The 21,752-nt window shown below is 61.9% G+C and overlaps 4 protein-coding genes and 1 non-coding gene across 19 annotated transcripts; all 5 read right to left on the bottom strand.

The window, feature by feature from the left end:
• Positions 1-304: 304 nt before the first annotated feature.
• Positions 305-4,786, bottom strand: Cd151 (CD151 molecule (Raph blood group)). 2 transcript variants are annotated; one of them, XM_013074644.3, is made up of 8 exons: positions 4,637-4,786; positions 2,667-2,756; positions 2,367-2,558; positions 1,985-2,059; positions 1,492-1,596; positions 1,251-1,409; positions 1,085-1,171; positions 305-1,003 (listed from the first exon to the last, which is right to left on the bottom strand). In XM_013074644.3, exons 2-8 carry the CDS (start codon positions 2,748-2,750, stop codon positions 944-946), a joined length of 762 nt encoding a protein of 253 aa, XP_012930098.1. In that variant the 5' UTR covers positions 2,751-2,756; positions 4,637-4,786; the 3' UTR covers positions 305-943. The 2 variants fall into 2 exon arrangements, with proteins under 2 accessions (XP_012930098.1, XP_021119691.1); XM_021264032.2 differs by lacking the exon at positions 4,637-4,786 and adding an exon at positions 3,333-4,305.
• Positions 4,787-5,274: 488 nt separating this feature from the next.
• On the bottom strand, positions 5,275-10,407 carry Cracr2b (calcium release activated channel regulator 2B). 7 transcript variants are annotated; one of them, XM_004851668.4, is made up of 11 exons: positions 9,433-10,407; positions 8,061-8,170; positions 7,734-7,900; positions 7,554-7,665; positions 7,047-7,227; positions 6,635-6,781; positions 6,454-6,544; positions 6,248-6,340; positions 5,972-6,138; positions 5,820-5,891; positions 5,275-5,644 (listed from the first exon to the last, which is right to left on the bottom strand). In XM_004851668.4, exons 3-11 carry the CDS (start codon positions 7,893-7,895, stop codon positions 5,479-5,481), a joined length of 1,191 nt encoding a protein of 396 aa, XP_004851725.1. In that variant the 5' UTR covers positions 7,896-7,900; positions 8,061-8,170; positions 9,433-10,407; the 3' UTR covers positions 5,275-5,478. The 7 variants fall into 7 exon arrangements, with proteins under 7 accessions (XP_004851725.1, XP_087067588.1, XP_087067587.1 ...); XM_087211462.1 differs by lacking the exon at positions 9,433-10,407 and adding an exon at positions 8,458-8,527 and having other exon boundaries at positions 6,635-7,227; XM_087211461.1 differs by lacking the exon at positions 5,275-5,644 and having other exon boundaries at positions 5,651-6,158.
• A 175-nt stretch (positions 10,408-10,582) lies between these two features.
• Positions 10,583-15,588, bottom strand: Pnpla2 (patatin like domain 2, triacylglycerol lipase). Of its 7 annotated transcripts, none has more exons than XM_013074645.3 (11): positions 15,480-15,588; positions 15,288-15,361; positions 14,785-15,092; positions 13,106-13,338; positions 12,963-13,028; positions 12,404-12,613; positions 12,062-12,122; positions 11,784-11,954; positions 11,551-11,683; positions 11,303-11,425; positions 10,583-11,223 (listed from the first exon to the last, which is right to left on the bottom strand). In XM_013074645.3, the coding sequence occupies exons 3-11, from the start codon at positions 14,969-14,971 to the stop codon at positions 10,929-10,931; spliced, it is 1,479 nt and encodes a 492-aa protein (XP_012930099.1). In that variant the 5' UTR covers positions 14,972-15,092; positions 15,288-15,361; positions 15,480-15,588; the 3' UTR covers positions 10,583-10,928. The 7 variants fall into 7 exon arrangements, with proteins under 7 accessions (XP_012930099.1, XP_021119693.1, XP_087067615.1 ...); XM_021264034.2 differs by having other exon boundaries at positions 15,490-15,560; XM_087211489.1 differs by having other exon boundaries at positions 15,288-15,316; positions 15,480-15,525.
• A 1,793-nt stretch (positions 15,589-17,381) lies between these two features.
• Rplp2 (ribosomal protein lateral stalk subunit P2) lies at positions 17,382-20,220 on the bottom strand. 2 transcript variants are annotated; one of them, XM_004851678.4, is made up of 5 exons: positions 19,514-20,220; positions 19,219-19,342; positions 18,533-18,581; positions 17,613-17,711; positions 17,382-17,500 (listed from the first exon to the last, which is right to left on the bottom strand). In XM_004851678.4, the coding sequence occupies exons 1-5, from the start codon at positions 19,771-19,773 to the stop codon at positions 17,424-17,426; spliced, it is 609 nt and encodes a 202-aa protein (XP_004851735.3). In that variant the 5' UTR covers positions 19,774-20,220; the 3' UTR covers positions 17,382-17,423. The 2 variants fall into 2 exon arrangements, with proteins under 2 accessions (XP_004851735.3, XP_004851736.2); XM_004851679.4 differs by having other exon boundaries at positions 17,382-17,497; positions 19,514-19,723.
• On the bottom strand, positions 18,374-18,508 carry LOC147827953 (small nucleolar RNA SNORA52). Its single transcript, XR_015451523.1, has one exon. It is a non-coding gene; the product is annotated as a small nucleolar RNA SNORA52 (small nucleolar RNA).
• Positions 20,221-21,752: the final 1,532 nt, after the last annotated feature.

Here is a 21,752-nt window from a genome sequence, read left to right as displayed (position 1 = left end):
AGGCCAGCACCAGCCTCCACATCCTGGGTTCTCTGGCTGAAGCTTCTGAAGGGCAGAGCCTTCACACTCCAGCAGCCCTTGGTGCCCTCCAGCAGACATGGGCCTCCAGCCTCTACCTCCTGTGTCCCAAAGATGGCCACAAGGATCACTGGACTTTGAGGAGTGTGCTCTGCTGCCCTGCTCCTGGGTTTCCCTGCCTGTGAGCCTTGTGAGCTCTCTGAATCCAGGGGACGCTGAGCAAGTGGGTCTGCCCATCCTACTGTATGTGAGGACCCTCAGGATAGCACCATCTGTTGCTAAGGTAGCTGGTCAACCCAATTCTTCAACGTTTATTGAGCACCTGTTACTAGGCAGGAGCAACAGTGGGCATGTGGGCAACAGCAGATCCCCTGCCCCATAGGGACACTGCCCCATAGGGACACTAATGGGGAGACTCAGTGCAGTGGACCCGTGGCGGTGCAGATGATGTTAAAAGCAGTGGAGACAGACAAATAGCAGTAAGGAATCTAAGCCAGGGTTCCGACTATTAGGGAGCCGAGGCTCATGGGGAGGCTAGCTCCAAGGGCACAGAGGGTTGCCCCCACCTGCCTGTGGCTGCCAGACAGGGTGTGTCCAGACTGGACACACATCAGAAAGGGACCCCACACTGGAGGAGGTGCCTGTGGGAGGGGGAACCTGATTGTCAGAGCCCAGCCCCCAGCTACCAGCCAGGCCCGGGCCCTACCTAAGTCCCCACACACAGGCACACTGGCCACCTGATGCCATGCTGCGGTGGCAGTGGCCTCAGGACTTCGGTGTACAGAGAAAGACACTTGGAGCTGCGTCCAGGTGGGTCCGCCAAGGTTCAGCATGGGGAGCACAGGCGCACTCAGAGCCGTAGGCCTGGCCTTCAGCAGTCAGTTCAGTAGTCGGTCATGGCAGGAGGTAGGCCAGACGCTGGGGCTCAGTAGTGCTCCAGCTTGAGGCTCCGGTACAAGCAGCAGGTAAATATCATGCCGAAGACCTGTGCACAGCCAGGTGGGCATGAGTGGGCACCTCGGCTGCCAGCCACCACCACCCCCCACTGTCACCCCCATGCTCAAACCTGCACACAGGCAATGCCAATGCCCACAGCTCCAATGACCCTCAGGTGATCCTGGATGAAGGTTTCCAGCTTGGTGATACAGCCCCCCTGACAGGTGAGTTGAGATGGAGAAAGTGAGCTCCGGCCTGTGGGTCTGGACCACCCCCTGCTCCAGGTGCCCACCTACCTCCACCTTGTAGATGTTGGAGGCATGATCCCGCCTCCCACAGTCAGGCACCACAGTCTTGCAGCAGCTGTCGGGGACCACGCGTTTGCCTGCCTGGCCGGAGTGGATCCACTCACTATCCCGCCAGTCCTGAGAGTTGTTGCTACCGCAGCAATGAAACTACAAACAGCAGAGCTGAGCCTGGGCCTGTGGCCTGCAGCCCACTCTGGGGGCAGCCAGAGGCACTCCCAGCAACACCTACCTCCTGCTGCAGTTTGTCCACTGCACTGGTCACACCCTCATGGCCTGGCTGGTGGTACCGCTTAGTCATGGTGTCCTTTAGGTTCTCTTTGAGCTCTGTGTTCAGCTAGTGGGGAGAGGATCAAAGTCCAAGACCTCCAGCTGGTGCTGGGAGAGGCTCCCAGAGGTCCAGAGGGAGAAGGATGGGCTGGGGTCAGAGAGTGTTTCCACGGCAGGTTGGTGGGGCTGGGAGGCCACAGGGAGGAACGTGCCCACCCATGAGCCCCAAGGGTGGGCAGCTTGGGCACTGCAGGCAGCTCGGGCACTGCAGGCAGCTCACCCACCCTGATGGTCCCCCCAGCCTGTGAGCCCCAGACCCCACCCCCAGGACCTGGCAGCACAGTGGTCAGCTCTGGATGGGTAGGAGGTGGGGGCATTCCAGCACATCTGTATCCCTGTGTGTATCCTGTCCCGGACGTGGCCCATGTCCCCCATGGTCTGTTGAGGCCCCTCACCTGCTGATAGTAGACATAGGCCAGGACCCCTGCAATGATCTCCAGCAGGAAGATGATGAGGAGCAGGATGAAGTACTAGAGGGCACAAACCAGGTGAGAGGGCCTCCGAGCAGTGGGTACTGGAGTTAAGCCCCAGCCCAGGGGCCCCAGGGTGAGGGCTTCAAGCACCAGGTGCAAGCTCAGGACTGCCTGGCTCCCAAAACTAACTCCCAAAGCTGGTGCCTTCCCTGAGGCCCAGCCAGGTAGGGGCCCCATGCCTCCTGCCGAGCACAGCAGGCCCAGCCTGCACTGACACTCTTAGCCCACATTAGGGCCCCAGAGGCAGTCCCAGGCGGAGAGTGAGGCCCCCACCCCCACCAGGGTGCCACCCTGCCCTGCTGACCAAGCGCAGCAAGTTCCGCCGCTCCTTGAAGGTGGCACAGCAGCCCAGGACCCCAGTCACCATGACGACAACACCAGCCACCACCAGGATGTAGGCCGTGGCCAAGTAGGTGCTTGAGGCCAGCAGGCTGATGTAGTCACTCTTGAGAGCCAGTGTCCAGATGCCCACTGCCATGACAGCCAGGCCAGCCAGCTGTGGGCAGCACACACCGTCACCACAGCTGGCCTGGGTCCACACCCCCAGCCAGGGGTGCAAGCCATGCCCGGGGCGGGGTGGGGTACCGGCCATTCTCCTCCTCACCCAGAAGCAGCAGTTGAAGGTGAACAGCAGGTACTTGAGGCAGACTGTGCCGCAAGGCGTCTGTTTCTCGTTGAACTCACCCATCCTGATCTGGGGACATGGGAAGGGGGTCAGACAGCCTGTCACACCAGGACTCCGACTGGGAGATGGCCAGACACCAGCCGGACAGAAGCAGATGCAGATACACAGCCCCACCTCCCAGGGAAGGCCTAGGGGGAGCCTCCCTGGGAACTGAGTCACTTCCTGGCTGCAGCTCAGAAGCCCGGGCCACAGCAGCCAGGAGGGCAGAACCCTGGTGTCTGTGGGGGCAGCAGTGGGGGCCGGACACCTGGGGTGAGCTCAGCAGACCCACCCCACCCTCACAGCATTCCTTGGGCCCCAGGTCACAGGCTGGCAGGAAGCTGCCCCTCAGGGACTGAGGGGCAGAGAGGCAGGAAGTTCTGTAGGCCCAGGTCAGCCCTTCTGGGGGCTGCACATGTATGGGGAGTGCAGGTGCCCGCAGGTGGAGCCCACAAACTCACTGCCCTCTCCAAGCGGGGAGGAAGCTGTGCCCGTCCCCAGACCCTCTGGGGACACAAGCGGGGCTGGGTGCAGACAGCAGCTGGGCGCCCTGGGCCACGTTTCCAGACTTTCACCTGCCTCGGCTCCGCCCCACCCAGCACTCACCAAGTAACTGGGGGTGGCTCCTAGGTAAGGTAGGTGGGTGGAGGTTCCCCAGGATGCTGAGTTAGAGGGTCAGGACACGTCACAGGCCACAGGGCTGGCCCTGACAGGGGCTGCCACCCCTTCTTGATGGGGCCTCAGCCGGGGGCCAGAACTGCCCAGAGCTGCAGGGTCCACGCCAGAGCCAGAGGCAGAGAGCACCAGGCAGACCAAGTATTTTGGTCTGGACTGGGTGGGGCTGGATGCAGTTGTGGACAGTCTGACCCTGCAAGGGAGCACACGCCTTCCCGGGTGCCCCACCCTGGGCCTTAGCTCCAGCTAGCCCCTGTCCGAGTTCTTCCCCCACCAGACTGCAACAGCTGCAGGTCAGGGGGGAAACGCAGCGACCTCCACCCCAGACGGGGAATAGGAAGAGTCCTTCTTCACCACTGAGCTGAGGAAAGCAGGCACCCTCAGAGTTGAGAGGGGAACAGACCTTCACCTCTGAGCTGGGGGAGGGGGCAGACCTCCAACTCGGAGTTGGGGCCCAAATACAAGCTCCATCACCAGAAAGGGGCCACAAACGCACCCTGCCGCTGGGCGTAGTGCCCACACCTGTAAACCCAGTACTTGGGAGGCTAAAGCAGGAGGTTTACTGCCAGCTCAAGGTCAGCCTGGGCTACAAAACAAGACCCTGACTCCAAAAACAGAACATAAAAAGCAAACTAGCAGAATCTGCTACGATGCGTGCCCCCAGGCTAGTCTCGGAGGCCCAGGCCTACTGGGGTGGCCGCTCCCGACCAAGCCCTGGACACCAGAAAGACACGGAGTAGCGGCCCCTCTTCCCAGCGCTGCCTGGTGAACTTCAGTCCCCAAGGAAAGGGCCGGCGTGGGAGCTGGGCCTGGCCACAAATAGCTCTGGCCGCCTGGGCAGGGCCGCCCATCCCTGGTCCTGGACCTCCGCGGGAAGGAAGCCCCGCGTCACCGCGATGAGGTCACCGTGCCCCCGCCCCGCCAGGTCACCGTCCCGCCCCCTGGAACCGTGCGGTGGGCGGGCCTGTGGGGGGAAAGGGCACCAGTCCGCGGACAATGCGCGTCCCGGGTCCCTGCTCGGAGGGCGCTGCAGGCCTGTCCAAGGCCTGGGAGCCCCCGCACTCTCTGCCTGCCCAGCTGCCGGCCCCGATCTCCTCCGGAAGGCCCTGTGAGAGCTGTGCGGACCGGTTCGCCGGCCGCGGCCCCCGCTCGGTCCCCTAAGTGCCTGCGGTCGGCCTCGGATCCCGGGCGCGCCAGGCCTCGGAGGCACCGGGACCCACCCGCCGCGCACTCACCGGCCCCGCGGCGCTTCGGAGGCGGCAGCTCTGAATGCAGAAAATGCGCGTCCGGGGCCTGGGAGGACACGCCCCGCCTTGGCCCCGCCCCTGAAAGCCCGGCCCCGCAAGAGGACACGCCCTGTCAAGGCCCCCCCACAGCCCGGCGGCCCTGGGCAGGTCCGGACCCGCGCGGGCGCAGGTGGGGTGGTGGGAGGCTCCTCGGGCAGAGAAACTGCGGCCTGGTGGCGCCCACCACGAGACACAGGAGGCAGTGCCGGGGGAGGGCCGCGCCCCCCAGCCAGAGCCCACCCCCAGGAACCTCTGGGAGGATTCAGGGGTGGGCGGACAGGAGCGGGCCGGGCGGAGACCGGCTAGCGCCGCTGAGTGTGGAGTGGAAGGCGCGGAGGAGCGCGGCCTCGCAGACGTCCCTAGCCTGCAGGGCTCGAGGCCTAGGCGTGGGGCTGGGGTGAGGCCAAAGGTCAGGCCTTGCCTGCGGCTAGAGCGGACCGGTAGCCGACAGTCCCTGCCCGGTGCTCCTGGGTGAACCAGGACCTCAGCAAGAGCCGTGCCCGCAGGGCTTCGGCTTTGACGGACGGTGAGGGCGTGGACCAGAGACACGGAGGACTCGCACAGGGACCGAAGCCCAGTGCGGCAGCTCAAGGGGCCCTGACAGTGCAGCAGGCGCGCTTTATTGGGCTGAAGGCTTTTGTTTTTTTTTTTGTTGGACAGAGTTTAGGGCGGCAGGGGCACGCGAGGCCCTGCGGCCCTGACCACCCACAGGTCAGTTCTAGAGGGGGTGCTGGGTGGGCAACCCACACCCAAGACAAGTGGTAGTTCCTGCGGTGGCCCAGGCCGTCTGGTCACCGGGCACTGGGCAGGTGGCCAGAGCCGCGTCGGGGTGGCCGAGCCCAGCAGCAGCAGGCGGGTCCCGGCAGGCCCGCGGTGTCCAGGGCCTTCCTGTGGCTGGTGCCCAGCAGCCCGGCCTCACAGGCGTCCCTCTCGTCCCGCAGCCGTGTGTTCAGCTCCCTGGGGAGGGTGTGCAGTTGAGCTCCGACGGGGTTTAGGGAGGATGGGGGAAGGTGGGCCCCGCTCCCTCAGCCCAGAAGAGGGCAGACCCAGGAAGGCCTTGCTCCCAGCAGCGTGGGGCGGAGGCCGAGAGCATCCGCATCCGGGAGCCCCTCCGGGCCGGGCCTGAGCGCACCTGAGAAGCTCCAGCTGCCGCAGGAGGCTGAGCTTCTCCTTCTGCATGTTCCTGGAGACCACGATCACGTCCCTGGGGATGGGGGTGTGACGAGTGCAGAGGACTGGGCCCGGGGCTGGGCTGGGAGGGGAGCGGCCGGGCCTCCCGCGCACCTTTGCATCTGCTCGCGGCGGGCCTGCGCCTCGCCCTCCAGCCGGCGGAGCTGCTTCTGCGCCCCCTCCAGCTGCGCGCGCAGCGCCTCGAAGGCGCCCCGAAGCTGCGAGTGGTGGGCCTGTGCCTCCTGCTGCTCGGCCTCCCTAGCCTGCAGCTGCTGCTCCAGCTGCGGAATCGGCCAGCACACTGCCGAGAGGCCCGTGTGCATCGCCAGCCCCGCAGCTAGGGGTAGACGACGCGAAGCCGGAGTGAGCGGGGAGGGGGGGGGCGCTCACCTCCCGCTGCCGCAGCCCCGCGCGCTCCAGCTCCTGCTCGCGGCTCTGCAGCTCCAGCTCCAGGCGGCCCCTCGGCTCTTCGCGGGGCGGGTTCTGGGAGCGCACGAGGCACCTGAGCCTTGGCGCCCTGCTGAGAAGATCCGCAGGCGGGGTCCGAGGCTCGGAGAGGGCGGGACTCTGGGCAGGCAGAGGCAGTGGGGTCCCACCTGGCTCCGCCTTCGCGGTCGAGGCCCTTGCAGGTTCTGCTCCAGCTCTTCATAGAGGCCGCGAACCTCCCGCTCGTGCTCACTCTCCCGCCTTGGGGACCGGGCGACAGCCGTGAGCACCCGCCGCTGCCGCTGAACCCGCCCCCGCCGACCCCGCCCCCGCCGGCTTCACCGCCCTCACCGCCGCAGCGCCTGCTCCAGGCCGTCGCGCTCCCGGGCCGCAGCCTCCAGGCAGGCGGACGCACGCAGCAGGACGTCCTCGAAGGAGCCCAGCAGCTCTGGCCGCTCGAGCTGTAGCCGGGCCCAGAGCGTCCTCACGGCGCGCTGCCTGCACCGGGCAACAGGGTGAGGCCCGCGGCCGGACAGGCTCTCTCCACCCGGGCGCCGATCCCTCCTGGGCCTGTGTGCGACCCCTTGCCCGCCCCACCCACGGCTGAAGCTGCCCGAGATGCAAATTCTGCAGGAAATCACGCCCCGGGCGCTCCCAGCAGATAGCCCGGGGCGGCTGGGCCTGGCCCAGCCTGGTGAGGCCCAGGGCTGCAGGCCACAGGCAGAGAATCGGCCCAGGCCCAGGCCGCTGCCACGCCACTCACTCGCCCAGAACCCGGGCCACCCCCAGCTGCTCCAGCACGGCGCAGAACCGCTCCACATCCTCCTCATCTTCCTCTTCCTCCAGGGAGTCCCCGGGGCCTCGCACATCTGACGACTCGAAGGTTTCCTCGGGAGTTGGCAAGAAGGTCGCTCCCCCAGCCGGTTGCAGGCCCACAAACCTCCCTGGGACCACGGAAGAGATTAGAGACCGCTGTGCCACCCTGGCCTTCCAGTGCCCACCCCTCCGCCCACCACCACTGGCACCACACACCACCGCCACCCCACCCTGGCGCACACGTCCTGCCCGCTCCCAGGCCCGGTTTCCTGTTTTTGTTCCTTCTGGTCCTACTGGCCTGGGAATGGGTGGCGACAGCGGGGTCCCAGCCCCACCTGGGTCTGTCGAGGGCGAGGGGGAGCATGGGGAAGGTCAGGTCACACATGGGGCAGCAGGACCCCCTGGTGCCTATGTGCAGAAGCCGGGAGGGTCAGGGGAGGGAGGCCTGGCTCACCCAGGCCCAGACAGAACTCTCGGGCAGTGAGGAAGCCAGCGTGGGCCTGGTCCAGGCTCTCGAATACGGCCTCCAGCTGCTCCGGGGTCAGGCGCAGATCACTCTGCAGGCCCTGACCAGGCAGAGAGCAGGTGAGCGCTGGGCCAGCCCTGGTGGCTGGGTCCCGAGCCCGGGGCTCACCTGCAGGTCCTGCCGGGTGATGAAGCCCTTGGCCTCCTTGTCGCACAGCAAAAAGAGCTCGTGGGCTTGCTGCAGCACTGCTCCACCATGTCCTGCAGAGGGCTCCTCCCCCTCTTCCTCCTCCTGGGCCTCCACAGCCCCGGGCTTCCCAGGGCTGGCCATGGGGACTGCGGAGCCAAGGGAGGGCGGAAGAAATGGGGGTGGGGTGCAAGTGCGGGTCAGGCCTTCCTACTCCAGCTGGGAAGAAGGTGTGGTGGAGGTGGGGTAGGGTGTGCTGCAGGCTTGGGCAATCACAGGCCGGGTCCGGTGACACAGCTGGGGACTGACCGGTGGGCTGGAGGACAGCTGCAGCCTAGGGTGAAGCAGTGCAGGGCGAGAGCTGGGACATCTGTCTCCAGGGCTGATTGCAGGAGCCCTTGTGAGGGGCAGACTGGTGCCTGGCCGAAAGGGGAGAAACCTTGGGGTGAGAGAGGCCCCACCACATCCTGGAGCTTTAGGGCCCCAAGCTGGGCCTGACCAGGAAGAAGGCCTGGGCCAGTCCTGGTCGGGTCTTCCTCCCTTGGCCAGGCCTGTGATATACCCTGGCGTCCTGACAGCTGGCAGTCGAGGTGAACTCCTCCCACCTGGCTCCCAGGCCCCACAGTGCAGGTGCAAGTTTCCAGCCTTGGGCCAGTGCTGGGTGCCTCCAGCAGCCCTTATCAGCACCCCTAGATTCTGGACTTACCACCTCCTCCCCTGACTTGTCCCTCCAGTCTAGTCCCGGATCCTCCTGCGCCTCCTCCACATCCTCCAATGAGCCCCACCCATAGTCACACGCCTCTGCCATTGCCACTGCCTTCCGACCCTGGATTTCCCAGAGCTACACCCATCCCACTAGGACTCAGAAGGGGCAATCTGGAGAGAGCAGGTCTCGGCACCAGCAGGCCAGAGGAGGGGCAGGCAGGACCGGTGGCTGCCCTGCTCTGCCTCTTACCCGCTGGTGGCTCTCGGGCTCCCGGGACCCAGGTCCCCCCTGCAGGAAGCCGAGCGGTGGCCAAAGCCAGGAAGGGAAGACCAAGGTCGACTCCTTGCACCTTGGCCACCAGCCTGGGCCACCGGCGGTCCCTGGCTGAGGAGAGGCATCAGCCCAGTGGGGACTAGGGCTACAGTGCCTACCTGCCAGCCGAGCTGCTGCACCTGCACTGCTCTTGGGAAGCACACGCCCCGCCCCACTGGACCCCGCCCCCCCTCTCTGGCAGCCCAAGTGGCTGTCCTGGCAGATCCGGAGGGGCAGTGATGAACCGAGACCCCCACCCCCCAACCAGGGACCCTCTGCCTCAGGATTTCAGCTTCTGGCTTCAGACACCAGCCACCCCTTCCCCAAAACACCCCGAGTCCTCCAGGCTGCAGGTGCCAAAAGGTGCACAGGAAAAAGCCAGCTGGAAATAGACCAGATGCCTTCAGTGATTAGAGCTGAGAGACTTCCTTCTCCACACTTCCAATTCTGTTTGGTCTAATTTCTAAACAGTACAATCTTACCCTAGAAAGTGCCCCTAGCAGCACTAAGCCCCAAGCCCCTGTGTGACCGGAGTGAGCGGGCCAGAGAGGTCACCTTGGAGGCACTCCCTTTGGAGGCACAGCTGGGAGCCCTCCTGCTGGGATGGGGCTCCCTCCCCCGTCCTGGGGGCCCCTCCTCTACCCAGCCCACACCCAAACCCACCTGGACACTGGCCTGCTTCCCACCGCCGGCATCAGCCGTGGTGCCGGTGTTGCCTCTGCTCAGGCAGAACCACAACAGACAGGGGCGTACAGGACAGGACCTGGAGATGGGGGAAACTTGCACCAGGGCAAGACCTGCCCGGCCGGCTCATCCAGTCCTGCTGTCCCAGCTCCCACAACCGTTATTGTTGGCTGGGGGTGCCACAACAGCACCCCACACCTCCCGGGGGGAGGGGCGGGCAGGGGCTGAGCCTGTGGCTGGCACCAGCACCCGTCACCCACAGGTCTTTACCACTCCTACTGTCTCCTTCTGGCAAAGAACTCCAGGAAACTGTCCTGGGACAGGCACACTGCCCTTGGCTAGCAGTTCCTTGGTCCTGGAGCCCAACCCCCACTATTAGGTTCTGGTAGCGGACAGTGACAGACATGGGGGTGGGTGGGTAGGAAGGCACATTCCCCCACCCGCTGCAGCCTGGCCACAGGGAAGAGCAAGCACAGAACTTTGTGCAGTGGCCATGGTGACGTGGGGTAGACACTCCCAAGTCCCCAGCCCTCAGCTGCAGGAGGCCCCTCCAGTGTCCAGCCCTGAAGTGCACCCACGCCCACTGTGTCATTGTGTGGTGACACCTTTTGTAAACACTAGTTCTTTTTCCCAAATATTTCTATTGGCCCTTGGAAAGTTGTGCACAAGAGTCAGCCAGGTGGCCTCAGGGCAAAGTGGGGGACAGACAGTTGTGTCCTCATCAAGCAGAGGGCACGGGGAGAAACTCAGCCCAGCTGAGCTGGCAAGCCCCAGATGCCAGGCCCAGAAGTACAACCTGGCAGACCTGACAAGCAGTCGCAGAGACACTGACCAGCTGGGAGGAGCAGGCTCTGAACACCATATCCCCAAGCAAAGCAGGGCAGTCACATGGACATGAAAAAGGCAACAAGAGCACAATGGTGCCTGCATGCTTGCCATCCCAGCACTCTGGGAGGCCAAGGCAGGAAAATCACAAGTTCAAGCCCAGCCTAGGCAACACAGGGACTTAGCAAAACCCTGACTCCAAAAAAAGAAAAAATAAAGGGGCTGAGGATGTAGCTCATCGTGAAGGCCCTAGGTTCACTCCCTGGTACAGTCCCCCCAGAAGTAAAAGAGACAAAAGTTGAGCTGTGGTGTTCTAGTATATATTCTTTGGCGAAAATAAATAATTGTTCACACGTACTGTTCAGCGAAACAAGAAAAACAGGAGGGTGGTGCAGGTGTGAGGTTCTCAGGAGAAACTTGCACGGGGAGGGGGCAGGCAGGGGAGAGGACTAAGGCACAAATAACTCGAGCTCCCCACCCAAAGCAGCAAGTGTGTGGTTGAGGGTGTATGGCAGAGCCCCCTCTTTACAGTGAAGGGTCTCAGTTCTCATTCTGCAGTGGTAACTGGAGAGGCAGGGGGCTAATCGGCCCAGTGCAGCCAAACTCCCGGACAGGGAAGCTGTGGGGCCCAGCAGGGCAGGTGGGCATGCTCAGCATGGGGGCAGGCCTGGTGGGTGCTGGGGGAGCCTGGGGTCAAGAGCCCTGGGGTCCGCAGGCTTCGGGTCCGCGGGCAGGCGCATGTGCAGGGCATCCGGTGGGAAGGCCACGTTGGTGCAGAAGAGACCCAGCAGCAGCTGGCGCTGGCAGTCCTCCCACTTGGCCAGCGCATCACCCAAGGAGAGGTTGCTGCGCACCCAGCTGGGCAGTGCCTCCCAGTAGCTAGCGCAGGACAGCGGCACCGAGGGTAATGACCGAGCTCGACGAAGCTCAGTGGGCTCAGACAGCCTGCAGGAGGGAGGGGGGAGGGGCTTCAGTGGGGCCCCTGAGGCCCTGAGCCCGGGAATATGGCAGTCAGGCGGCTCACCTGGAGGGCAGGTGACTGCCCAGCTTCCTCTTGGTGCGCATCACCAGATACTGGCAGATGCTCCCCGTCTGTTCCTTCATCCACCGGATGTCCTCGGGCACATCAGGCAACCACTCCAGCAGGCTGGGGAGAGCTGAGGGTCAGGCCTGCAGCCAGGTCCCCCGGGGGCTCCTGGGGTCACCACTGCCCACAATGACCCCAGCCCTCTGCCCTCAGCACCTCCTCCCCTACCCCATTCTGCTGCGCACCGGATGGTGAAAGACACCGCACTCTCCAGCGGCAGAGTGTAGGGCAGCATCATGGCTGTGGCCAGCCGCACAGGCAGCATGTTGGACAGTGTGGTCATCAAGTCCCTGGGCTCCACGCAAGCCTCCAGCAGGGCTGCGGGGAGGAGATTGGGGCCGGTCAGAGGGCGCGGCGAGCCCAGGGTCACCCAGGACCTGTGTCCCCGCATCCCTGTCCTTCCTTGCTCCCCGCGCACCCTCATTGAGCCGCGAGGGCAGATGCTCCAGGATGTGGTCTTCACCGGGTGGCAGCAGTCGCTCCTCAGTGCCGCTGCTCTCTACGCCCCCGCTGGCCTCCTCCCTGTCTTCCTCCCCACGTCCTCGGGTGGCGGGCAGCGCCAGCAGGGGGTTGGGCCGGTTCAGGAGGCCTGAGTAGAGGTGGGGCGACAGACAAGGATGAGTCCCCGTACCCAAGGCCGGCCCGCAGGGGGCAGTGCAGAGCCTCCTCCCACTGGCGCACGCGCGCCACACCTACCGTTCCGCCTCAGGAAGCGCAGGCTGTCCCTGTAGCCCTGCTTGCACATCTCTCTAAGCACCTGCGGCAGAGGGACTCAGGTATGGCCTGCTCTGTCCCCTAGAGTCCCTGCAAACATGACTCTGCTCCCACCCTGCGACCAACCACCACCAAGCTGTCCTGGACCCAGCACAAGATACGAATGGGAGAGACCCGCTACACTGCGGGCCCTGGAGAGGTATGGAGGCCACAGCACTGCCCAGGGCTCTGAAGAGGCCACAGGACCCCTGCCCGCCCTGGGTACCTTCCTGCCCTTTGCTCTGCAAGTACAGGCTGACCAAGCCACGGACACCAGCACCTCACCATGGGCTCTGGGGGGAAGAGGGCCTTGGAGAGGCGGTAGAGGTTGCGCAGGTTGAACTGGATGCTGGTGTTGGTGACCCGCAGTTCGTGGATGTTGGTGGAGCTGTCCTGGGGACAGATGTCACTCTCGCCCGAGAACGGGGACACAGTGATGGTGTTCTTAAGCTCATAGAGTGGCAGGTTGTCTGAAATGCCGCCGTCCACATAGCGCTTTGCGGGGACACACGGATACAGAGACACAGTCACACAGTGAGGGGCATGCTGGCTGCCCCTCGGTGGCTGTTTCGTTTGGACCTTGCACCCTCTAGGCACTGGGTACCGGCCAGCCTGGGCCCCAAGCAGATGGCCAGACCTCTGCGGGGGCAACCACAGGAAGTGCACATCTCCCCAGGGCCACTTGCCTGCCTGCCTGCCTCTTGAGTAACAGGAAGCGATGGAGGCAACAGGCAATGGGGGACAGGGGGAGGCCCAGGCCCTCCACCCTGGGTCCCACCCAGACAGCAGCTGACTCCCACCATCCCCAGAAGGTGCTGGGGCAGAGTGGGGCAGAGTTACTCACCACCCCTTGGAGGCAGGGAGGGATGAGGCCACAGTACACAGGGATGAAGGTGCTGCAGACATTGGCCTGCAGGCAGGGCAGAGGGACAGGTGAGAGGGGCCTTAGGGTCACCCTGTGCCCCCAGAGAGGCCCACTGGGCTCACCTGGATGAGCTCATCCTTGGAGTTGAAATGGGAGATGATGACATTCTCGCCATCCGATACCCGAGTCAGGGAGATGCCCAGGCGCCCACTGGCGCGTTCGTGGCAATCATCAGGCAGGGTCTTCAGTAGGCAGCCCCGGATAGTCTTCACCAGGTTGAAGGAGGGGTGCAGGGGGCCTAGGAACCTCTTTCGGGCCTCCTTGGACACTTCAATGATATTGGCACCTGCCTCGCCTAGCACAGCAGGCCCAAGTCAGGCTCCAGCATTGCTGGGCTTAGCACCCCTGTGCTGTGGCTCCATACCTGGGGTCCCACAGTGTAAACATCTGTGGCATCCCCACTGACCTGAAGGCTTAGGGCTAGGCCCACCTGTCCCTAGGTACAGCAAAGGAGGCTGCCACCATGGAAATGGCAAAGAGGGCTGGCTGGCTGGGACTGAGACCTGTACTCTGCCTGGTATTTTCCATCTGCCTGTCCCCATGAGTCACTAGGCCTGGCATGGCACACAGCCCAGGAACAGGGAGAAGGCAGAGACTCAACTCTGACCAGGCTCAGCCTTTACCCACTTGGCTAGATCCAGCAGGGGGCCAGGTGCACAAAGACCAGCCAGCTGGCTGCAACCAGTGGGCCCATCTTCTGGGAAGACAAAACTGTGGCCCTCTTTGACCAAGGGCAGGCACTCCAGAACTCTCTCAGGGGCTCCTGGGTGCTGACCAGGTCAATGCCGGAGTGACCAAGGAGAGGAGGGCCTTGGAGGAAAAGCTGAGGGCCATATCCTCAACGTCCCTCCTGGGCAGAAGGGGGCACCTGCCACACGATGGGATCTCTGGATGCCCAAGCCTATTGGGAAGCAGCTTGCTGAGAGGGTGGGAGCTCTGTGGGAATGATGTCCTCGACTTGGGCCCAGTCCCATAGGGTGTCCTAAGGCCAGAGGGCTGACTGCACTCACCAGTCTGAAGACCTCTATTGAGACAGGGGGGCGGGAGCACAGAAGTGAATCTCAGGTCAAGAACTACAGCTGTGTCCCTCTCTCCTTCCCCCTTGAGGTAGAGGTCACAGAAAGGAGGCAGGGGAGAACCCTGGACAGACTCGCCCTGGGCAGAACACCCGGTCAACCTTGGCTGACCTAGTGGGGTGGGGGCGGGGCAGCAGTTCCCTGGACTCCTGAGGACGCTGTGTGCTGTAAACACCACGCACGTGTCTGGGCGCCTGCGTGTGACAGAGGCCCAGCCCAGTGCACTTGGACCCTGGCGTTCCGACCGAGTGAGGTGGGCAGAAGGGCCAGTCACAGCTGGGGAGCCAGGCCGGCAGGGCACGGGCCGGGAGAGGGCAGTAGGCTGCTGGTCACTTCCAGCCAGGACCCTGGCTGGGCTCTTCCTCCAGGGACCCCTGGGAGGCACCAAGCTACAGGGCCCAGAAGCTCCCAGCAGACTCCCGCGCTTAGGGACCGGCCATGGCCACTGCAGCCTAGAACTCCGAAGTTCCAGGGGCGGTGAATGCTGCCCGGGGGCGGGGGCGACTAAGGCAGTCCCCGGCTCTGGTCCTGCCCACGGGCATCTTCTCTTTCTACCGGGACCGAGGCACTTGCCAACCCCAGCCTTCTCCCCGCGGGCACCCTCGGAGCACAACACACCGACTCCGCCCCGCCCCCGGACCCCCAGGCCTGGCCCAGTCCCTCACCCAGGCAGGCCCCGGTGACCAGCGCCGTGGCCGTAAGGGCGCCAGCCGAGGCGCCATAGATGTGCGTGGCGTTGGCCACCAGGAAGGGCGCGTGCTCGCGGAGGCAGGAAGCCACGCCGATGTGGTAAACGCCGAGGAAGCCGCAGCCCGCGAACGAGATGTTCCACTTCGTCTCCCGGGGGAACATCGCGGCTCCAGGCCTCGCTGGTGGCTGTTCGACTCTCTATCCCGTTTGGTCCCCGCCGGCGAAGGCGGAGACGCTCCTGGGCTCGGTGGCCGGGAGGTGTTTTAGCGCGGATGGGAGGGGCCTGAAGCGGGCCGGGCGCTGAGGGCGCAGACCAACCAGAGGGCGCACAGAACGGCCGCGCCCTCAGGCCCCGCCCCTCGGCCCGGACCGCGACTCCCTCTGGGCTTTGCCACCTGCCCGCCAGCCCGGGAACCTCCCGGCCTAGGTCGCGTCCCTCGCCGCTGCCTGCCGGCCCCACCGCAGCCGGGGTACCTACGAGGGCCGGGTCTTGATGTCCGCGTCCGCCTGCAACACCCACCCAACACTAAGGAGCTCGCTTCAAGCAGGCACCTGCGACAGTCACCACCGGGCCCCGAGAACCTGAGCCACCTGGGCTAGTTCTCGGGGCCCACCGACCCTCCCACGGACGGCCCCTGATCCTCCGCGTCCCCTCTGGCCCTTCGCTCACCAGGCCGCACCTAGGTCGGAGCTGCTCCTCAGGACCGGGTTTGCGGGGTCTGACGGCCGCGCCGCTCCTCCCCGCTCCTCCCCGTCTAATTGCCTGGTGATGTCACCCTCCGCCCCCTTCCGCATTTTTCTGGGATTGCAGGGCTGACTGGGAGGCCGGGATCTGGGTCAGCCTCCCTCGAGAAGCGCTCCATCCAGGAGCCAGGGCTGCGGGCATGCCGTGGGATCCTCCTGCCTGGTCCTCGGCCTCTCTTCCGGCAGCCCCCTACTCAGGGGACCTAGTGAAGAAACAGGCAGAGAGCCCTGAGATCAGCCCTGCCAGGCCCATTGGGAGCACAAAGGGGAGTGAAAGGCGGCCGGATTGGTGCCCTGGGGTCATGGGCTTCCCTGGGGAGGGGTCACCGAGCTGAGCCCCGAGGGACTCAAGAGCAGCGTCAACCAAGCCAACGCAACCGGAGTAGGGGACTGAGGAGGGCAGAGCAGGAGGCTGGGACCCCATTGGGCCTGAAAGACCCCTCCTTTTTTCTGCAGGTAGGACAGCCCCCAAATACCTTGGTGCCAGCCCAGGGTGGCAAACCCACTGAGGAAGGAGTGGGGTGAGGGTTCAGCCTGATTCGCAGGATCCAGGCTCCAAGTGTGTGGCACAGGGGGAAGGAGACCCCCCCAAGGCTCCTTGGAGTGGCCACCAAGGGGGAAGCCAGAAGTCCCCACTGGCTCCAAGGGCAGGCTCGGGTGTGGCATTGCTCCAGATCAGGGGACCTCTGTCCCTATTTCCACAGAGGGCTGGGTTGTTTTTGGTACATCTCCTAGGACCCCTGGGAATCTGAGGCGCCAGAGGGGCAGAAGCCAGAACAGGGAAGGGCCTTCCTGGAAACCGCACCACTCCTGTCAGGGTGAACCCCAGACACCCTGTCTTCAGGCAGTGCCCCTCCCTCATGCCTATGGCATGCAGGGCAGTACAGCTTTCCCTTTGGGGTCCACCTTGGAATTCTGCTGTGCCCAGAAGCCTGGGGCTCCCCAGTCTCTGCAGCTCACTGCCTGGCACCAAGGCCCTACCAGGACCTTAATTTTTTCCTCCAAGGCCTCCGGGCTTCACTCCTACCCTCCTAATCCCTGTCCCTTAGGACAACTAGAGCGTATCTGAAATGCAGCTCAGAGCTGGGGGTGCATTTCTGTGGTAGTACTAGCACAGCAAACACAAGACCTTGGGTTTTATCCCCAGCACCACTCAGAAAAAGCAAAGTTATGACACCTCCCACTTCAGGACCTTCAGTGACCCCAGCCTGTATGTACCTCTTGGAACTACTCCCAGCTCCAGGGCTCTCCCCACGGGGTGGTATGGAATTTACTCGCAAGGAAGGCCCTGCCCATGGCCACTCAGTGCCAGAGGCTGGGGAGGGACACAGGAAACAGGAGGGATACAACTTGTCTGTCCTCAGCCCCACATCCTAAGCCAGAGCCTGTAGGAAGAACACCCTAGAAGGACCCAGTAACAGTAAGCACTTGGCCCTCTGCCCACAGGCCACCTCCACAGCTGCAGGGTGACTCCACTCTCAAGGTGGCCTAAACAGGTGCCTTCATCTGTGAAACCTGGGGCAGCCAACTTCACCCCTGCTTAGGCACTAAGCACCTGAGCAGAGCCCTGGACACCACCCAAACCCTCCATCTCATCCTCTGCTGCCCACATTTCCAACCAAAGCTGGCCTGGTTCTCCCTAAAAGCTGCAAGATGCTGCGTTGCTCTGGGCCTGAAGGTCCTCTTGGGCCAGGACCCTGCTTAAGGCCCACAAGAAGTGGCCCAGGCAGGTCCTATTCCTCCCCATTTAGCCACAGCCCCACTTGCCCCAGTCTGCATACAAGGAGTGTAGGTGCCCTGCAGCTGACAAAAAGTGCTCACAGGCTGCTTAAGATACACAAAAAGGCTTTATTTGTAAAGGGGAAGGAGTTTAGTCAAACAGGCCAAATCCCATGTCATCATCAGATTCCTCGGACTCCTCCTTCTTCTCTTCTTTCTTCTCCTCTGCTGTGGGGAGAAGAGCATGATGAGCACTGCCCACAGTGCCCAGCCAGACCCAACCCCGTCAGTCCAAGGGTCTAAGACTCAGTCCTCTGACCACTCACCAGCCTCCACTCACCTGCAGCAGGGGCAGAACCAGCAGCAGGAGCTGCAGAGCCAGGGGCAACAGATACAGCCACAGCCCCACCAGCCGGCACACTGGCAAGCTTGCCAATGCCTGCAGAGAGCAGAGGTTAGAGAGGTGTGCCCGCCAGGGATTGGGACCCAGGAAAGCTGGTTTCACTAGGTACAGCACTGTGCTCACAAATCAGATCACCATCACAGTGCACTGTCACAGGACCCCCTGTTCTCCCAGGACATGAAGCTATTTCCCCTATACACAGGCAGGAAATCCCCCACATCCTGTTCCATGAGAGAGGATTCCATCTAGAAGCTTGGGTTCCAGAAATGAAGCCACAGGAGGGGCCCCCACCAAACTGGACAAACATGTTCACAGCTGAGCAGGGAGTCTGCTACCCCAGTGATCAGATGGCTGTCCACAGCAGTGAGCTCATGGACCAGTTTGCTGAGCTGGCCTTCCTTGTCACATGCACAGAACAGAAATGCTGCAGTAAGAGATCAGTGTCCAAACAAGTCCCACCCGCTCCAGCCTGGGGCCACCAGAAAACCCTGTGCCCAGAAAAGGCATCCAGGAGCCTGTGCTCACCCCTGGAACCCCTGGTCCCTGCTCCCAACCCATTCACAGAAAGCATTCAATGAATTGTTTACAAGAAGCCCAAAGCTCCAAAAAGGACAAGGGGATAAAAAGAGCCTGGCCCAAAATGCCAGAGTTGGCAGGTAAAGTAAGAGCACACAGAAGCCCTGAATACCCATTCATCAAAGTGTCCAGAAGCACCTCTAGCATAAGCCCACAAGAGGCCTTGCTCACCCTCGGGGTCAAGCTTCTAGAGTGCTGTGGTCCACAAGCGAAACCTGGCAGGCCATGGGTTGACCCGCAGGAATTAGAATGGACCATAAAAATAAAACAGGTAAACTCACCCTGGGCAATGACATCTTCAATGTTTTTCCCATTCAGCTCACTGATGACCTGGAGTAGACAACCACAGCCAGCAGTCAGTTACCAGAGGGGAGTGGTTGACCTGTACTGGCCAACCTGGTTAACATCAGCTATAAAGGGATTCTCTGATTCGAGTTGCTGGGAGCTGAAACTAGTTGCTAAAAATCCCTATGTGGCAGTGATTAAAGGATATACGGTCTTTCATTGCTTATGGTATGTGTACAAACAAGTATATTGGATGAAATAAAGTACCACTGAAATTATCTTGGGTTAAGATTTGTCTAACACACGAGGCCCTGGGTTACATCCCCGGCAGTACCAAAAAAGGGGATGAGGAATAAAACTTTCAGAACCCTTTTATTATTTTGAGATAAGGGCTCATCAAGTTGCCCAGGTGGGGCTCCAACCTGTGATCCTCCTGCCTTAGCCTCCCACGGTGTTAGGATTACAGGAGTGTACCACCCTGACCGCTCGCTTTTAGGAATTTTAAGTTACACGTCAGAACTGCACTAAACAGGTTATCAGACCACTGGCTAGCCACCTAGATTGGCGCAGGCCTCTCAATCTCTTAGAAGATAAATCCAGGGTCACACTCCGCAGGGGCCGCCTAAATGAGACATTCGAGCCCACAGGGGGTTGGGGGCCAGGGGCCCAGGGCGGCAGCTACCTTATTAAGCCGGTCATCGTCTGCCTCGATGCCCACACTGTCCAGGATCTTCCTGATGTCCTTGGCGCTGGGGGAGGGGTTTCCTCCGAGGGCGGCTAGCAAGTAGGAGGCGACGTACCGCATGCTAAGGCGGGCCAAGAGAAAGCGGCGGCGGCGTGATCTCGGTGGCCTTCTGCCCACACCAGGCGGCCCGGGCGAGGCCACGTGGGGCTCAGTCCCAAGGCCCCGCCCGAGGAGGCCCCTCGGGGGTCCCGCTCACCCCGCGCCCGCGCCCGAACGCTGAGAGCCTACTCACTCGGCGGCGGTGGCGGCAGAGAGGCCTCTCGCGTGCGACCTCTGCGACGTCGGGAAGCAAAAGGAAGAGGCCGGCAGAGGGGGCGGGGGTAAACCGTTACCCAAAAGCCTCCGGGCGTGTGCGGCGCTGCGCGAGGGCTCCCACAAATGACGCAACGGAGCGCTCAGCCAATGACGACGGGAGTAGAGCCGTGGTCCGGTTCCCCAGTCGGGAAGTCGCGCGGCAAAAGTGAAAAGCCGTTCCAAATGGACGTTGCTCATAAAGCGTGGAACTAGTGTCCCCCTCAATCTATGGGGCGGCGGGCTTGTCGACCTGAAAGGCACGTCCCTCCAGCGACTAGTTCGCCAGCATGCCACGAGGGGCCTGCATCTCCCAACATACACCGCGGTTGCCTCTCTCAAGACGCATCCTTGGGTGGCGAACTGCAAATCCCATGGTGCACCGCGGCCGGAAGTGAGCGGCCACCGATTCACGCGGGCGGTACGTGGACTGGGGTGGAAGATCCTGGCAGGTGGTCCGCGCTCTCTGGCTGCATCTCAGAGGGGTCCCTATTGCGGCAACTAGCGGTCCAACCTCCTCCGGCGAGGGCCGATGGCGCCATGTCTGGCTGGGCTCAGACAAGCGGGCGAGCCACAAAAGCGGTCCTGCTGGAGGCAAACCCTCCGCGCTGTGTCCCATGGACCTGGGCGGCCCACCAGGAGAGCGGTAGCCCAGGAGGCGGGGCGCAGAGGAACTGGCGTCATCAGTAGTCTAGGAGCGGTTTATTCCCGCACCCTGGGAGTGGCGAGACCCGAGTGACCGGCCTCCACCTGGCCCGGTCGGTCCGGTACTAACCTCAGTATTCACATGAAGTCCGCACACATCAGGAACTCCGCTACACTCCGGTGTTCTGAGAGGGAACAGACCAGCCCATGCCTTTGCAGAATTTATGCTGTTGTGGAAGGACATAAAGGCAGTTGAGTGAGAGGGTCACAAGAGGTCTGGGCAGTGTGTATACGTACACGTGTGTGAAGGATGGACACCAGGGGGTTTTTTGCTCAAGGTCACAGCTGGAGTGGGGTAGGGAGGCCATCCTGGCAAGGAATAGTTTAAGCTGACATGTGAGCTTGTGATTTCTGTACCCCAGGACTGGGTAGGAAACCAACTCCTGGAGCATGCTAAGCAGCCCTAGATCTGCATCCACATCTAAGCTGCATCCCCAGCCTGTAACCTAACTCTCTCATGGGAACTGTACCCAGGGTCCTCCAAATGAGCTACACTCAGCCTTGTTGTTTGTTTTTTGAAACAGTCGTGCTAAATTGCTCAGGCTTGCCTCCAACTTGTGATTTTTCGCCCTCAGCCTCCTCATAGCTAGGGTTACAGGCAGATGCACACAGCTAGTGATTTTTTAAAGAGTAAAATAATGCAAACCATTTACTGTTTTTTTTTTTTTAGAGACAAGGTCTCACTATGTAGTCCAGACTGGTCTTGAACTGCATACCACAGGCTGGCCTCAACCTCCTGAGTGCTGAGATTACTGGCATGTGCCACCATGCCCGGTTTATATTGTCATTTCAAGTAATAAGATAACATGGTCCTCATGCAAAAGATAAGGTGCCATATGGGAGGGGAGGGAACTTGAGAGGGGGAATGGGATAAACTTTATTAATTCAAAAAAGGTGCAGGGCTGGGGATTTAGCTCAGTGGTATCGCTGCCTGCTGCGCAAGTACAAGGACCTGAGTTCGATTCCCAGTACCAAAAAAAAAAAATCTGGAAACCTTCCCCCCTTCTAAATTAGTAATTTCCTAGATTTTATTATACAGGTTATAGCAAATAGTATGGTGACACTTGTGGTAAAGAGGTTGGCTACAAACAGAAACAGAGACACATCTGCAACTCCACCAGGTCACAGGCAGGTTAGAGGAAACTGCCAGCCAATCACTTGGCATCTGTGTAGTGAGAAGAATCTAGTACTTCAGATGGCGTTGGATTGGTACGAGGGAGATCTCTACTACCAAGATAAGGTCTTACCACTTGAAAGTGAGGCTCTAAAACACTCTCTTAGCTCTCTGTGACCTAAATCTTAGCACCAGTTTTTTTTTCATTTGACCTTCTATTATCCAAACACAGAGGAACCAGGGTCCAGGCAAGACTTATTTCCCAATGAATGAGAAAGACTCCTCCATCTTCTTGGTTATAGTTGGAATGCGGTTCATATGGTCATCCACAGTTACCCAGCTGTCCAGCTGCCATTTCCCC

The sequence above is a fragment of the Heterocephalus glaber genome, unplaced genomic scaffold (genome assembly GCF_053883595.1).
Source record: "Heterocephalus glaber isolate CG9 unplaced genomic scaffold, H.glaber_assembly_v1.0 deba00001428, whole genome shotgun sequence".
In the NCBI taxonomy this organism is placed as follows: Eukaryota; Metazoa; Chordata; class Mammalia; order Rodentia; family Bathyergidae; genus Heterocephalus; species Heterocephalus glaber.
Note: the sequence above shows the minus strand (reverse complement) of the source record. Positions and strands in the feature narration are given on the sequence as shown.

Coding starts and splice junctions, on each gene's coding strand:
- Cd151 (XM_013074644.3), bottom strand. CDS start 2,750: ATGGGTGAGTTCAACGAGAAACAGACGCCTTGCGGCACAGTCTGCCTC. Junction 2,060..2,366: donor GGCGGAACTTGCTGCGCTTG/GTCAGCAGGGCA, acceptor TGTGCCCTCTAG/TACTTCATCCTGCTCCTCAT. Junction 1,172..1,250: donor CCAACATCTACAAGGTGGAG/GTAGGTGGGCAC, acceptor CTCACCTGTCAG/GGGGGCTGTATCACCAAGCT.
- Cracr2b (XM_021264027.2), bottom strand. CDS start 8,559: ATGGCAGAGGCGTGTGACTATGGGTGGGGCTCATTGGAGGATGTGGAG. Junction 8,171..8,457: donor ACAAGTCAGGGGAGGAGGTG/GTAAGTCCAGAA, acceptor CCTTTCGGCCAG/GCACCAGTCTGCCCCTCACA. Junction 6,545..6,634: donor CTGGAGCAGGCGCTGCGGCG/GTGAGGGCGGTG, acceptor CCGGTCCCCAAG/GCGGGAGAGTGAGCACGAGC.
- Pnpla2 (XM_004851673.4), bottom strand. CDS start 14,971: ATGTTCCCCCGGGAGACGAAGTGGAACATCTCGTTCGCGGGCTGCGGC. Junction 13,029..13,105: donor CCAAGGATGAGCTCATCCAG/GTGAGCCCAGTG, acceptor CCCTGCCTGCAG/GCCAATGTCTGCAGCACCTT. Junction 12,123..12,403: donor TCTTCCCCCCAGAGCCCATG/GTGAGGTGCTGG, acceptor CCTCTGCCGCAG/GTGCTTAGAGAGATGTGCAA.
- Rplp2 (XM_004851678.4), bottom strand. CDS start 19,773: ATGAGCAACGTCCATTTGGAACGGCTTTTCACTTTTGCCGCGCGACTT. Junction 18,582..19,218: donor ACGATGACCGGCTTAATAAG/GTAGCTGCCGCC, acceptor TGTCTACTCCAG/GTCATCAGTGAGCTGAATGG. Junction 17,712..18,532: donor TGAAGATGTCATTGCCCAGG/GTGAGTTTACCT, acceptor TGCTCTCTGCAG/GCATTGGCAAGCTTGCCAGT.